At 34.1% G+C, this 12,884-nt stretch overlaps 1 protein-coding gene across 2 annotated transcripts in view; it reads right to left on the bottom strand.

The window, feature by feature from the left end:
• The window catches only part of YAF2 (YY1 associated factor 2), a 74,358-nt gene that overhangs the window by 45,302 nt on the left and 16,172 nt on the right, over positions 1-12,884 (bottom strand). The window contains exon 3 of one of the 2 annotated variants that reach the window (XM_055318847.1): positions 5,078-5,149. The exons of the other annotated variant lie outside the window; for it this stretch is intronic. Within the exon in view, the coding sequence (XP_055174822.1) occupies positions 5,078-5,149 (72 nt within the window). The remainder of the gene's footprint in view (positions 1-5,077; positions 5,150-12,884) is intronic. 2 annotated transcript variants of the gene reach the window in all.

The following is a 12,884-nucleotide window of genomic DNA, read 5'->3' on the forward strand; positions in this document are numbered from 1 at the left end:
TTTTTATGTCTCTGTTCATACATAAGATAGAATATATTTTCTCTTCTATATTCTTTCCAGTTTAGGTAGCCAGACTACACTTGTCTGATAAGTAGCAAGGTAGCTTTCCCTCTTTTTTTCATTATCTGAATCATTTTGTATAAAAATAGAATTATCTGGTTCCCCAAAAGTATATCTGAAATAGGATTATAAATATCACAATTAAAACTATTCCCCTAAAAAAAAAATAAAACTATTCCTCTGATACCACTTCACACAGTGAGGATGGGTAAAATAAAAAAGCAAATAAAGTATTGGAGAGGGTATAGAAAATCAGAAACCTTTTATACTGCTGGTGGGAAAGTAAAATGGCACAGCCACTTTGGAAAACAGTATGGCAGTTCCTCAAAAGGTTGAACATAGTTATCATATGACCTAGCAATTTCACTCCTAGATATATATTCAAGAGAAATGAAAATGTATGCCCATATAAAAAATTGGTACATAAATACTGATAGCAGCTATTTCTTTTTTAAAAGATTTTATTTATTTATTCATGACAGACACAGAAAGAGAGGCAGAGACACAGGCAGAGGGAGAAGCAGGCTCCCTGCCAGGAGCCCAATGAGGAAGTCGATCCTGGGACCCTGGGATCAGACCCTGAGCCAAAGGCAGACATTCAACCGCTGAGCCACCCAGGCATCCCAGCAGCTATTCTTAATAGGCAAAAAATGCAGAACAATCCGAACATCCATCAGCTGATGAAAGGATAACCAAAATATATTATATGGATAAATGAAATATTATTTGGCCATAGAAGGGATAAAGTGCACTGATATATGCTAGAATATGGTTGAACCTTAAAAATATTATAAGTGAAAAAAGTGAGTTGCAAAAGGCCACATACTGAATGATTCCATTTACATGAAATGTCTAAAATAGGCAAAGTGACAGAAACAGAATAAATCAGTGGCTGCCTATGGCTGGAGAGTTTGAAAAGAACTGAGATCTACTGCTAACAGGTACAGCAGTTTCTTTTTGGGGTGTGAAAGTATTCTAAAACGTCATAGTAATGCCTGCACAGCTCTCCAAATACTAAAAACAACTGTACTGTACGTACATTTTAAATGGATACATGATAGGATTTGTGAATTGTAACATAATAAAATAAAAATAAAATAGTAACTTTTATTATTATTATTATTATTATTATTTTTAAACAGGCTCCCTGTGTAGAGCCCAAGTAGGGCCTACACTCATGACCCTAAGACCAAGGCTTGAGCTGAGATCAAGAGAGTTGAATGGTTAACTGACTGAGCTACCCAGGTGCCCCTAAGGTTATTTTTAAAAACCTGTTTTTTAGTAGAAACTTAGTAGAAATTTACTACTTCAATTTCCTTAATGGTATTTAAATTTCTTTAGATTTTCTTTCTCTTTACAATTCTGGAATGGTTTTTCCTAGAAAACATATATATGTATATTATATATGTGTAATATATACATATCAATTAATAATTATTTCTTGTGATTTTTAAAATTATAATTGTGTTTGGGGGCACCTGGGTGGCTCAGTTGATTATGCATCTGCCTCCTCTCAGGTCATGATCAAAGGGTATGATCTCAGGGTCCTGGATCTAGCAGCACCCAACTCCCTGCTCAGCCGGCAGTGGTGTCTGCTTTTCCCTTTCCCTCTGCCTCCTCTCCACTGCTCATGCTCATGCTGTCTCTCTCTCTCTCTCAAATAAACAAATAAAATATTTAAAAAATAAAATTATAATTGTGTTTGTAGTTATATCTCACTTAAAATTTTATTATTTGCATCATCTGTTTTTTGATAAGTATGTCCAGAACTTAACTAAAAAGAGCCAGCTCTGATTTAAATAAACATTACTGTTGTTTTTATTGTTGATTATTTTCTATTTCACCAAATTCTATTTTTTTTATTTGTTCCCTTCTTTCTCAGCTTTTACGTTCTCCTTTTGTAGTTTTTGAGTTGAGTATCTGGCTCTTTACTTTCTTTCAACCTAATACATGCATTTAAGATTATACATTCACCCCTAGGCACCACTTTTCCTGTATCCTTTAAGTTCTGATACAATGCTTTTGTTATGATTCAGTTCTAATTATTCTACAATTTCCATTTAAAAAAAAATTCTTGAAAATGTTTAGTCATTTTTTTCTTCAATAATGCTTCTCCACCATTCTCTGTATTCTCCGTTCTGGAACTCCCAATCAGATCTACACTGGAGCTTTCAATCTACTGCTAGCTTAGTTTTTCTTTTATACTTTTCATCCCTTTTTCTTCCTGTGCAGTGTTCTGGAAGAGTTAAAAGTTTTATCTTGAAATTAACAACTTCTCTCTTCAGCTATGTCTAATCTTTTTTGCCCATTGTTATTTTATAACTAGCTATGTTTTTCAATTTCAATTAGTTACTTCATACATCTCTACATATTTATTGCTTCTTGACTGTTCTTGTTCGATTCTAATGCAATAAACTCTGAATAAGAAAAAGGGATATATTTTAAGCTAATACACTTTTACGTGAAATGTTCTTTGAATATTCTCCACTATAAAACTCTTCTTTAATGTATAAAAAAAAAAAACCCACTTCTTAAAAGTTCTCGACTGCTATTCTACCAAATGTACCCCTGCTGTGCCTACTTGTAACAAGGCATAGAAAGAACAAGTTCTATTATTCCCATTTTAGAATTAGAGAAATTGAAACACAATACGGTTCTTTTTAAAATACTTTCTCAACTTTTTTTTGAAAAATATCAAAACCACAGAAAAGTTGAAAGTGTAATGTATACCCTGTATACCCTTCACCTAGATTCAAAATTGTTAACGTTTGCCACATTTATTTTCTCTCTACATACACATATATACACCACACCCAAATACCCACACTTTTTTCCTGAACCCATCATACTTCACTTAAAATTTTTTCAGCATTTATCTCTGAAAGAATAAAAAATAAGCATATCCTTAATATACCATATCACTATCACAGAAAAGAAACAATGAAACTGAACAGTCTTACATGGATGTGCAGAAGTAAATTCAAAATAAGTCATCTAAATGTTCTTTATTTTGGCTTGTCTAATTGGACCTGAACTGGTTTCTCTGGTGACTATTTAAAAGTGACACTTATTCTGTTATTTTCTTCCTTCAGTAATTATAAAATTAGATTTCATTTACTATTTCCTCAGACAGGTATTCTTAAATCCAAACATTTCTAAAAATAAAGCAATAGTCTTCTAAGATATATTTTTTTCTTCTAAGATATTTAAACCTCAAAAATCAAGTACACTGAATTTCCAGTTTGTTTTCTAACACTACACAGTCTTAAAGTGAAGCCAACTAGTTAACTTTCTCAAAACTATACCTTCTATTTTAATGTCCCAAGAAGAAATTTATATTGCACTATACAATTATAATTTCACTATCCCAGTTTTAAAGGGAAAAAACTGTTGTTCTTAAGTAAATATATTTATACTATATTCATGAACAACTAATTTTTCTATCAACTACATGAAAAACTATTTTTAATGGATATAATTTAATCTCAGTGACTGATGTTAGAACTAAAAAATACTAAAAACAATAAATCCTATTCTTGTTCTCCATGATCATACAAATTAGCTTAAGAGTTTCAAAACAAAGAAATAGTGATACCACCTACAACTAATATTTAAAGGCTAAAAGGCTAAACTGTGTCACACAGATGAAAATTAGATCTGTAATCACAGAAATGTTCCATCTACAATCAAGTAATAGTTAATAAGAGTGTTTACCAGGGCATTGTTCTAAGTAAATTCCAGAAGTTAATTCAATCCTCAGAGCAATCTCATTTTTCCATTGAGTAAACAGAGATCACAGAGAGATGCTAGCATAAAAGGAATTATGTAAGGGATAGGACTTGATCTCAACCTTACAGAAAAGTAGAATTTAAAAAAATAATAATAATAAAAGAAAGAAAAAAAGCCACTTTAAAAAAATGGCAAAGCATAAGCACCAAAGCATGAATATAACAAGTACAGAAGTAAGACCAAAAGAGAAGAAATTAAAGCTGGATAAATAGGATAGGATTAGAGTAGGAGAGGCCTTAGGTACCCAGCAAATGGATGAAAATTCTGTAGAACAGTTTGAATGGAGCACCACTACAGGCTCTTTACATGTTAAAAGTGCCCTTTTAGAGGGATAACCTGATAACAATACAGATTAAATGAGAGAGAAACAAGAAGCAAATAATTCTGTCCAATTCTACTATGTCAGTTTAATAAACTGGTACTTGTGGAAGCAGACACTCACAATGGACCAACTGTGTCACCTATATCACCTTAGTAAGTCTATATATTATGAACAAGGAAGTGGTAAATAAAACTGTAACACACCCTCAATTATTTTCTAAATATACCTACAATGAAGTTAAAAGGTACACTGAAAACTGTATCAGTAAGAAGTCCTAGTCAACTAATTTAAATTATTATTTTGCTGTTTGATACTACACCAAAAGAATTTGGCAAAATTTAGCATAACCATAAGTTTTACAGTGTTAAGTATTTACTTCATATAAAAACATTACAAATAAAGGAATTTTCAAAATAATCCAACACACAGCTTCCTTAAATTACTTTAGAAGTACTATACTATTTACCAAAAGGTAACAGACATAATTATTTTATAAACAGCTATTATGTTATACTCTTTAAAATGAATGTCACTTATTCATATACCCATTAAGAACTAGGTATTTATCATCCATACAATAAATTCCATAATTTACATCAAATTTACAAACTGAAGTTATCTCAACTTTCTTCTTTGTAATTAAACAAATTCTTTCTAGAGAGAAGAAATGTGAGAAAAAAAAATCTCAAGTTTGTGAAAACTAGATTACTCACCAGTAACTTGAGTTATCCTATTGGGTCTTTTCCCTCACAGATCCACCTCTCTTGCCCTTCTGTCCAGCATGAGAATCTTCCTGATGGGCATCCACTGGAACTGAGGGGGCATGCAGTACAGACGTATATGTAAGAAAGTTGGGGGGAGGGGATTTGGGAGATGCTAGAGACATGCTTCAGTGCACTTGCTTACCTTCCTGAAATTGGAAATTTCAACGGTTCCTTGGTCCTCGAGGCATTCACAATAACTTCAAAGAATGTGGATCTGTGGAGATTACCCAATAGGAGAACTCCAGTTACTGGTAAGTGATCCAGCCTTTTCTTCTCTATCAGAATAAGAAGATTAATTTTATTTGAGATTATTAATACATGTAGAACTACAGGGGAAAGGGGTGTAAATTCACCAGATAACTGTATATGCATGCCCCAAAGTAAACACAGAAACAATTTGCTAACTAAAATGTCAGCAGAAACTTCTGGCACTATCAAAAAGAGAAGGAAAAGAAAATGATTTGAATGGCTTCATTTCTAATCCCAATATAATGGCAAGTATATTTTAATATACAAAAATATCAGCTATAAGACTATTTCATTTTGCTGAAACAACACCATCACTTTTTAATATTATACAAGGATAATTAGTTGATCAAAATATGCCATTTCTTAACTAGCCAGTATCATTAATATTCACCAAATCTGGTGTAGAAATCACAGTAAACTAACAATTTATAAGAATTCAGATAAAAAGCATCAATACAATTCCCTTTATCACTCAATAACTCTTTTTTAAAAAAGATTTTAGTTGAGAGAGACAAAGAGAGCACAAACAGGGAGAGGGGCAGAGGGAGAGAGAAAGGGACAAGGAGACTCCCTGCTGACCAGGAAGCCAGATGTGGGGCTCCATCCCAGGGCCCTGGGATCATGAACTGAGCTAAAGGCAGACTTTTTACTGACTGAGCCACCCAGGTGCCCCAATTAGTCTTTAAAATAGCCATTTGTCACCTATAGGAAACCAAGCACACACACATATAAAAGTATGCCAGGCCACTAATAAAGAATAATGATTTTATTTTAAATACTTGTACAAAGTAGTACAGTCACAGTTTTGATTAACTGTTACGCTTTTTAAATAATTGTCTAAAAAATGGTCCTGTCATTAAAAACAAAACAAAAAAACCCCCTGACTTCTAACAAAAGGAAAAAAAGGTCTCCTCAAAAGAAATATCCTATTACCCTTAGCTCCACACATATTAATCAGGTCCATGTTCACTTTTAATGTACTACAGCAATGATGACTTCAAACTCTAGTTCCTATTGAAGATATAGGTATGTTTCAGTAATACTCCTCTCTCTTACCATTATGCTGGTAAATAATCAACTACTCACTTTTAAGAAACAAGGTTTTTATGGTTCTTAATTCCATGGAAAAAATCAAAGATAATGTATAGCTTTCCCTTTGTTCTAAAGATTTATTTACTTGAGAGAGTGCACAGCATGGATGGTCAGAGGAGAGAGAGAAAGTCTTAGGCAGACTCTGCACTGAGTGCAGAACCCACCACAGGGCTCGACCTCACCACCCTGAATTCAGGATCTCAGCCAAAACCAAGAGTCCGACGCTTAATAGACTGTGCCACCCAAGCACCCCAGCTCTTCCTTTGTTTTAAAAGTAAATAGGAGAAAATGGCGTATAAACTCATTACTTGGGACACCTGGGTGGTTCAGCGGTTGAGCGTCTGCCTTCGGCTCAGAGCATGATCCCGGAGTCCTGGGATCGAGTCCCGCATCGGGATCCCTGCATGGAGCCTGCTTCTTCCTCTGCCTGTGTCTCTGCCTTTCTCTGTGTCTCTCATGAATAAATAAATAAAATCTTTTAAAAAAATAAACTCCTCACTCAACAAAAACAAAAAATGTAATTCTAATGAAAATCTTACATTTCACTCTTGCCACATTTCTATTTAGTAAAGGTTGACAGCAAACGTCCAAGATTTTTGCTAGATTCCTACTTAATTTGAAGATATAAATTGTCTTGGAAAAAGTATATGCTTTTCAAACTAAATCAGAGTTTTAAAAAAATAGTAATTATTGCCTTTGTTTTCAAATGACCCAGTCATACAAACAGGGGCACTATACAGACCTCCATTTCTAACTATAATACAGAGATTAATACCAAAAGGATCTCTTAGTTAACTTTTCTAGATTCCTGATTAACTTCTATTACCTGAAGAATGAGCAAGTACCTGGCACAAAGGTCCTACATGTTTGGATTGATAAAATAGATACGGGTGCAATAACCAAATATTCTATCCTTTTGGTATTAAGCTAGAATAAAAAATGTCACTAGGAACTGAATAATTTCTGATTTTTATTTATAGTAAATGCAGTTTCCATTTAGACTCTGATTTAAAATAGAACCAACTGCATAAAGTAATTTAAGAAAATTAAAATCTCTTGAAAATGTTTTAAAGTAACCAAAAGGGTCACCTAGAGACCAGCACACAAAGCTGTTTGTAATCATGCCATAAGCTCAACTAAAATGGATTTTTATCAGAAAAGCTTAGAAAAGAAAGTCCAGAAATTAGAATGCTCTATTCAAAACTATCTTGTGGGAGTGCGTGGTTGGCTCAGTTGATTAAACATCTGCCTTCAGCTCAGGTCACGATCCCAGGGTCCTGCTTAGCAGAGAGCCTACTTCTCCCTATCCCTCTGCTGCTACCCCTGCTTGTGTGTGTGCATACCCTCTCTCTCTCTGTCAGATAAATTAAATATTAAAAAAATTTTTTTAAAAAAATTCGTGTAAGTTCTAAAAATTCAACACTCATCCACAAAAAGCTACTCCTTAGTAATTAAGTACCAAAATCAAGCTTTTTAGTAACAAAAATCTACTCCATAAAACGAACCTGAACCTGTGAAAAAACTGCTCAGAAAAAACTGTGGTAGTTAACTTTCACTTCCAATAGTATCCACTGGTTCAGATATTATATTTTGGCTAAAAGCAATTTAAATCACAACTGATTTTCATGATTCCAGGAACTTCACTGTCTAAATTTTCATTTAAGATTTAAAATTCTAATATAAGGTATTATGGTTGTAGCAGGTTGCTCAGGGTAAATCCTGGACTTAGAATCCTATAACAGCACAATAAAATGCAATATTATACACATAATCACACATATTTAAGTGACATCATTGATTGTTCATATGTAAACAAATATGGGCGATGTGTGTTTATATTTGAATTGAGTCCATTACAACTTATTATCCTTATAGTCCCATGATATATTACCCTTAAAGTCCCCAAATTATAAATACCATCTCATTTCTTAATTAAAATATTCCTTTCCCTCATTTTATCCACTACTTCCCACTACAGCAATCCATAGAGAAAAAAACAAAACCAGTACTATTTTCCCGTTAACATAAATTAACTTAAAATCAAGATGGCAAAAACTGTATTCACCAGTAAAATAAGGATAACAACAGAATCTAGTTCGCGGGGCAGTAATAGGAGTTAAGTTAATGTGAATAAAGATTTAGAAACAATGCCCAGAACCTAACTATACATCAAACTGTTGACATAACCACCCAGAAATGATTTTCAAATGATTTTACACAGCTTTACAGGGGATATAGTCTAAGGACTATAAGGACTACATAAAGAAACTCTAAACTTACAGATCTATTGTTTGTTATTAATTTTGGTACTATTATTTTGAAGCTATATTCTTTATACTACAAGATAAAGAAAATAAGTTATGTTACTGATTAGGAATCACAATTTACAGCATAACAGCTATAAAAACATGTGAATAGGGGAGCCTGGGTGGCTCCTCTGGTTAAGCTTCTGCCTGCAGCTCAAGGTCATGACCCCAGGGTCCTAGAATCAAGTCCCAAGTCGAGTTCCCTCCTCAGTGGGGAGTCTGCTTCTGCTTCTCCCTTTCCCTCTACCTCTCCCTCCTGCTGTGTTCTCTCTCCCAAATAAATAAAATCTTAAAGAACACGTTGATATTAAATTTGAATTCCAAGTACTACTATACACTTGTGATTAATTTTTAGAAATACTTATAACTTAGAAATAGTTAACACCCCAGGCAGCAATTAGTAAGTAAATCACTATCTTTATCACACCAATATACAAATTATATCTGCTAATACTACAAAATAAGGCATTATATTAGATTTACTCTACTAAAGAAGTTGCTCAACTTTAAAAATTGCCAGAAACATTTATACAAATTGTTTTCCATGTTTCAATACCTGATTTTTATGTTAGAATTATACAACTATTGACAAATTTTAAAATGAAAATATGAGAAAACCAGTATTTATTCATGTTCTTGACTGACATTTGATGGTAAAGATACTAATACTCAAATTGATTGGAAGCTAAAGAGGAAGGATGATAGCAGTTAAGATCTACCTCCCTAGAATCTGTTTTGGACAGAAGAAATATCTTATTTATTTTATATTTTGAGTCTCCTCCATAAGCTTTCCTTCTGAGAAAGGATTCTGCAACAAAACAATAAAAAGTTTGCAACTTAAAAGGATGGTGCAGTGGACAACCTCTAAGATGGCCCACAATGATTTCATCTCCTCCAGGTATGCAAACCCTTCTGTAATATCTTCCACCTGAGTATGAGCTGGATTTAGCGACTCAATTCTAAGGAACAGAATTTAGCAGATGTAACAGGGTACCGCTCCCAAAACTATGTTATAAAAAGATTGGCTTCTGTTTTGGGGGCTCTCACTCAGATACCTTGCGTTGGAATAAACAAGCTGCTATACTGCGAGCAGCCCCATGGAGAAGCTAATGTCACCAAGAAATTGATGTCTATGGCCAACAGCCAGAGTCCTGAGGCCTGCTGACAGCCATGGGAGTAACTTGGAAACAGGTGTTCTAAGGCTTGCTGACAATCACATGAGTGAGCTTAGAAACGGACCCTCTCTCAGTTGAGCCTGAGACCCTGAGCCAGAGATAAGCTGCTTCCAAATTTTCTACTCAAAAAAAGAAAAAAAGAAAAAAAAAAAAAAAAAGGAAAGAAAAAGGATAAGATAATAAATGTTTATTCAGCCATTTTATTTTGGGGTAATTAGTTACACAAATAGGTAATACAGAAAATTTTACAAAGTAATTAGTATTAAGCTAAAAGTGATAAATCAAATGCCAATTAGCTGTCTCAATGGGAGCTTATAGAAAAATAATACCTATAAGTTGATGGATGGGATCCCAATTTTGATTTGGTTCTTGGTTTTTAGATCCAAAAATTCAACCTAAAGCTAAAGCAGATGTAATTCAGTGACAGAATTCTATCACCCAATTTCACCAAACTGATTAATAAATCAGAGCATTTCTTTCCCAGTTATCAACATATCCAGACAGGGCCAAAGCATTAAGAAAGACTTGCATAATAATGCACAGTCTAAGTGTGCAGGAGCCCTGGAACTGGTTGCTGTGACTACAGGCTACTTTTTCAACTTGAATGATGTTAAGATCTAGTTAATATAAAGAAAACTATGTTACCACAACCCCAGAATAAAGTACCATTCCAGTGACCATCAAGGAGCATCTCTCACTTCCTACCACCTCTTGTACTACGCTAAATATTGACCAATTGCCCAGGGCTATAATGCTGTGTGGTTTTTTACATCATTTTATGTTCTACTCATTCTTCCTAAGTAAGGATACCTTCCTAATCACATTAATTAATCTTTTTTAAAAAAGATTTATTTATTTACTCATTCATGAGAAACATAGAGAGACAGAGGCAGAGACATAGGCAGAGGGAGAAGTAGGCTCCTTGCAGGGAGGCCGATGTGGGACTCTATCCCAGATTCTGGGTTCACACCCTGAGCCGAAGGCAGATGCTCAAACTCTGAGCCACCTAGGCGTTCCACATTAATTGAGCTTCAATAATATTTTGCTCTTTCTAATTTAACAGATACTGTAGGTCCCTTAAGCACATTCTATAAACCAGATCTTAAAATGGTATACTTCCACTGACAGTTAAAATCATCTATTCTTTATAGGTTCTAGTCCAAGAAAACATTTTCCTGATCCTAGTCCAAAATGTCAGGAGCATTATATGTAGTACTTTATACACCAATTATAGTTAGTATCCAAGTTAACACACAAAAATAATAGCCAATGGTACTCTCAATGCCAACAATTATGTCATACTGAAAATGAAGACTAACCTTTCTTTACTCTGTAATTATTTTTTTCTCAACTTTTGATACTAAAATTAATCTGACTAGCTTCTAAGGGCTGCATTAGTTTTCAAATCAATTCTTCTTAATCATCTCTAAAATGTGTGTGTATTTTCTATGTGAAACGGATTTTTACAAAACAATGGCAAATTTTTTAACATAAATTCCAATACCGTCTGAGGTCAACGGTGATAGTTTTCAAACTACTGCCAATAACTTTGTTATTTAGCACTCATAAAATCTGAATCATGAATCACATCAAATCCAATATATCCACAGATGACTATCACTTTACAAACCAGACACAGTTTTATAAAAAGTGCTGTGATTTGCTTGGTTAGCTAATCACAGAGTGCTATGATTCATTCCTTCTAAAAACAGAAGAGCTTCTTCAAACCATACATGCTCCCCTGCCCCCAAATATGCCATTACATTTACTTACCACTTGAAAAATCCTTGATACCAAGACAGACCCAGTTTTTTAAAATAAGTCTATTAATTTCTGTAGCTACAATCAAGAGCTACCTGTAAAAGTGCAGGCTTAATGACAGATTTTACTGAATTAGAGCATTCTTCTTTGAGAAATTTTACTCATCTCCTAACCTACCAATATTACTTTCTTTATTTAACCAATAGATAGGACTACTGTAGCTTTCATGCAAAGTTTAGTACAAGCACTACGCAGGATCATTATCTTGTTATAACTTAAAATATAAATTTTCACACTGTTAAACATTACACAGAACGCAAGGGAAAAATTAAGGTTCTATCTAGTCAAAGGCCATTCGACATGGCTCACCACATCCTCTCCTTCTGAAAATCTTTCCTGTTTCTGTAACATTACACTCTCCTGGGTTTCCTTCTCCCTATTTCTCTTTCTCCTCCATTTCTTTCTTAGTCTTGGTGGGACGCTCTTCTTCTACCACCACAAAAAAAGTAGTTGGTTGTTTCTCAGGTTTCTGTCCTGGGTTCTCTTTTCTCATGCTGTGCAGTCTATTCTCTCCCTGATCTGTCTTACCTACTCCCATAGCCTCAACTCGATCATATATGCTGATGACTACACCAAGTATATATTTATAGTCCTGTTCTCCTTCATAATAAGTCCCACATATCCAACTGTCTCACAGATCTTATCTCTTAGATTTCCCTCAGATACCTGAAATTCAATGTACCTAAAAGTGAAATACTATCTTTCCCCAAAACTGTCCTCCTTATTTCCTACCTCAGTGAAAAGCACATTTATCAGCTGCTTACTTTAGCCAGAATCCTGGGATTTATCTGTGATTCTTCCCAAATTCCTACCTCCCCAAACCATATCCATCCATCTATCCATCCATCCATCCAAGTCCTATAAATTTTCTCCTAAATATATCTAGAACCCAGTCATTTCTGTCTCCCATTGGGATTATCCTTGTTCAGGCCCTACTCTCTCCTCCAGAGACTATTGTCGTGGGTTCTACTAAATGGTTTCTCTGCCTCTAGTTCAGAGTCAACAAACAAGTAAGCATGACATAAGACAAAATGGTATTGATTGTGGTTTAAACGACACATTATACTGATGGCAAAAGAAAACATTTTTTAAACTGCTGAAAAAGTTGAATGTGAAGGTAACTTTGGTTAATACAAGTTCTTTTGTTCAAGTAAAATGGGCATGATAAAACATACTCCATCTAACACACAGGTTCATGATATAAAATACTATACAAATGTTCCTTAGAAAACAAGAAGTGGAAAACAGCTTAAAGCAGCAATCAGATAAATGATAAAGAGTCTTTTCAGTTAAGCATTATCAGTAC

This window comes from Nyctereutes procyonoides, unplaced genomic scaffold, assembly GCF_905146905.1.
Source record: "Nyctereutes procyonoides isolate TBG_1078 unplaced genomic scaffold, NYPRO_anot_genome, whole genome shotgun sequence".
Taxonomy (NCBI): Eukaryota; Metazoa; Chordata; class Mammalia; order Carnivora; family Canidae; genus Nyctereutes; species Nyctereutes procyonoides.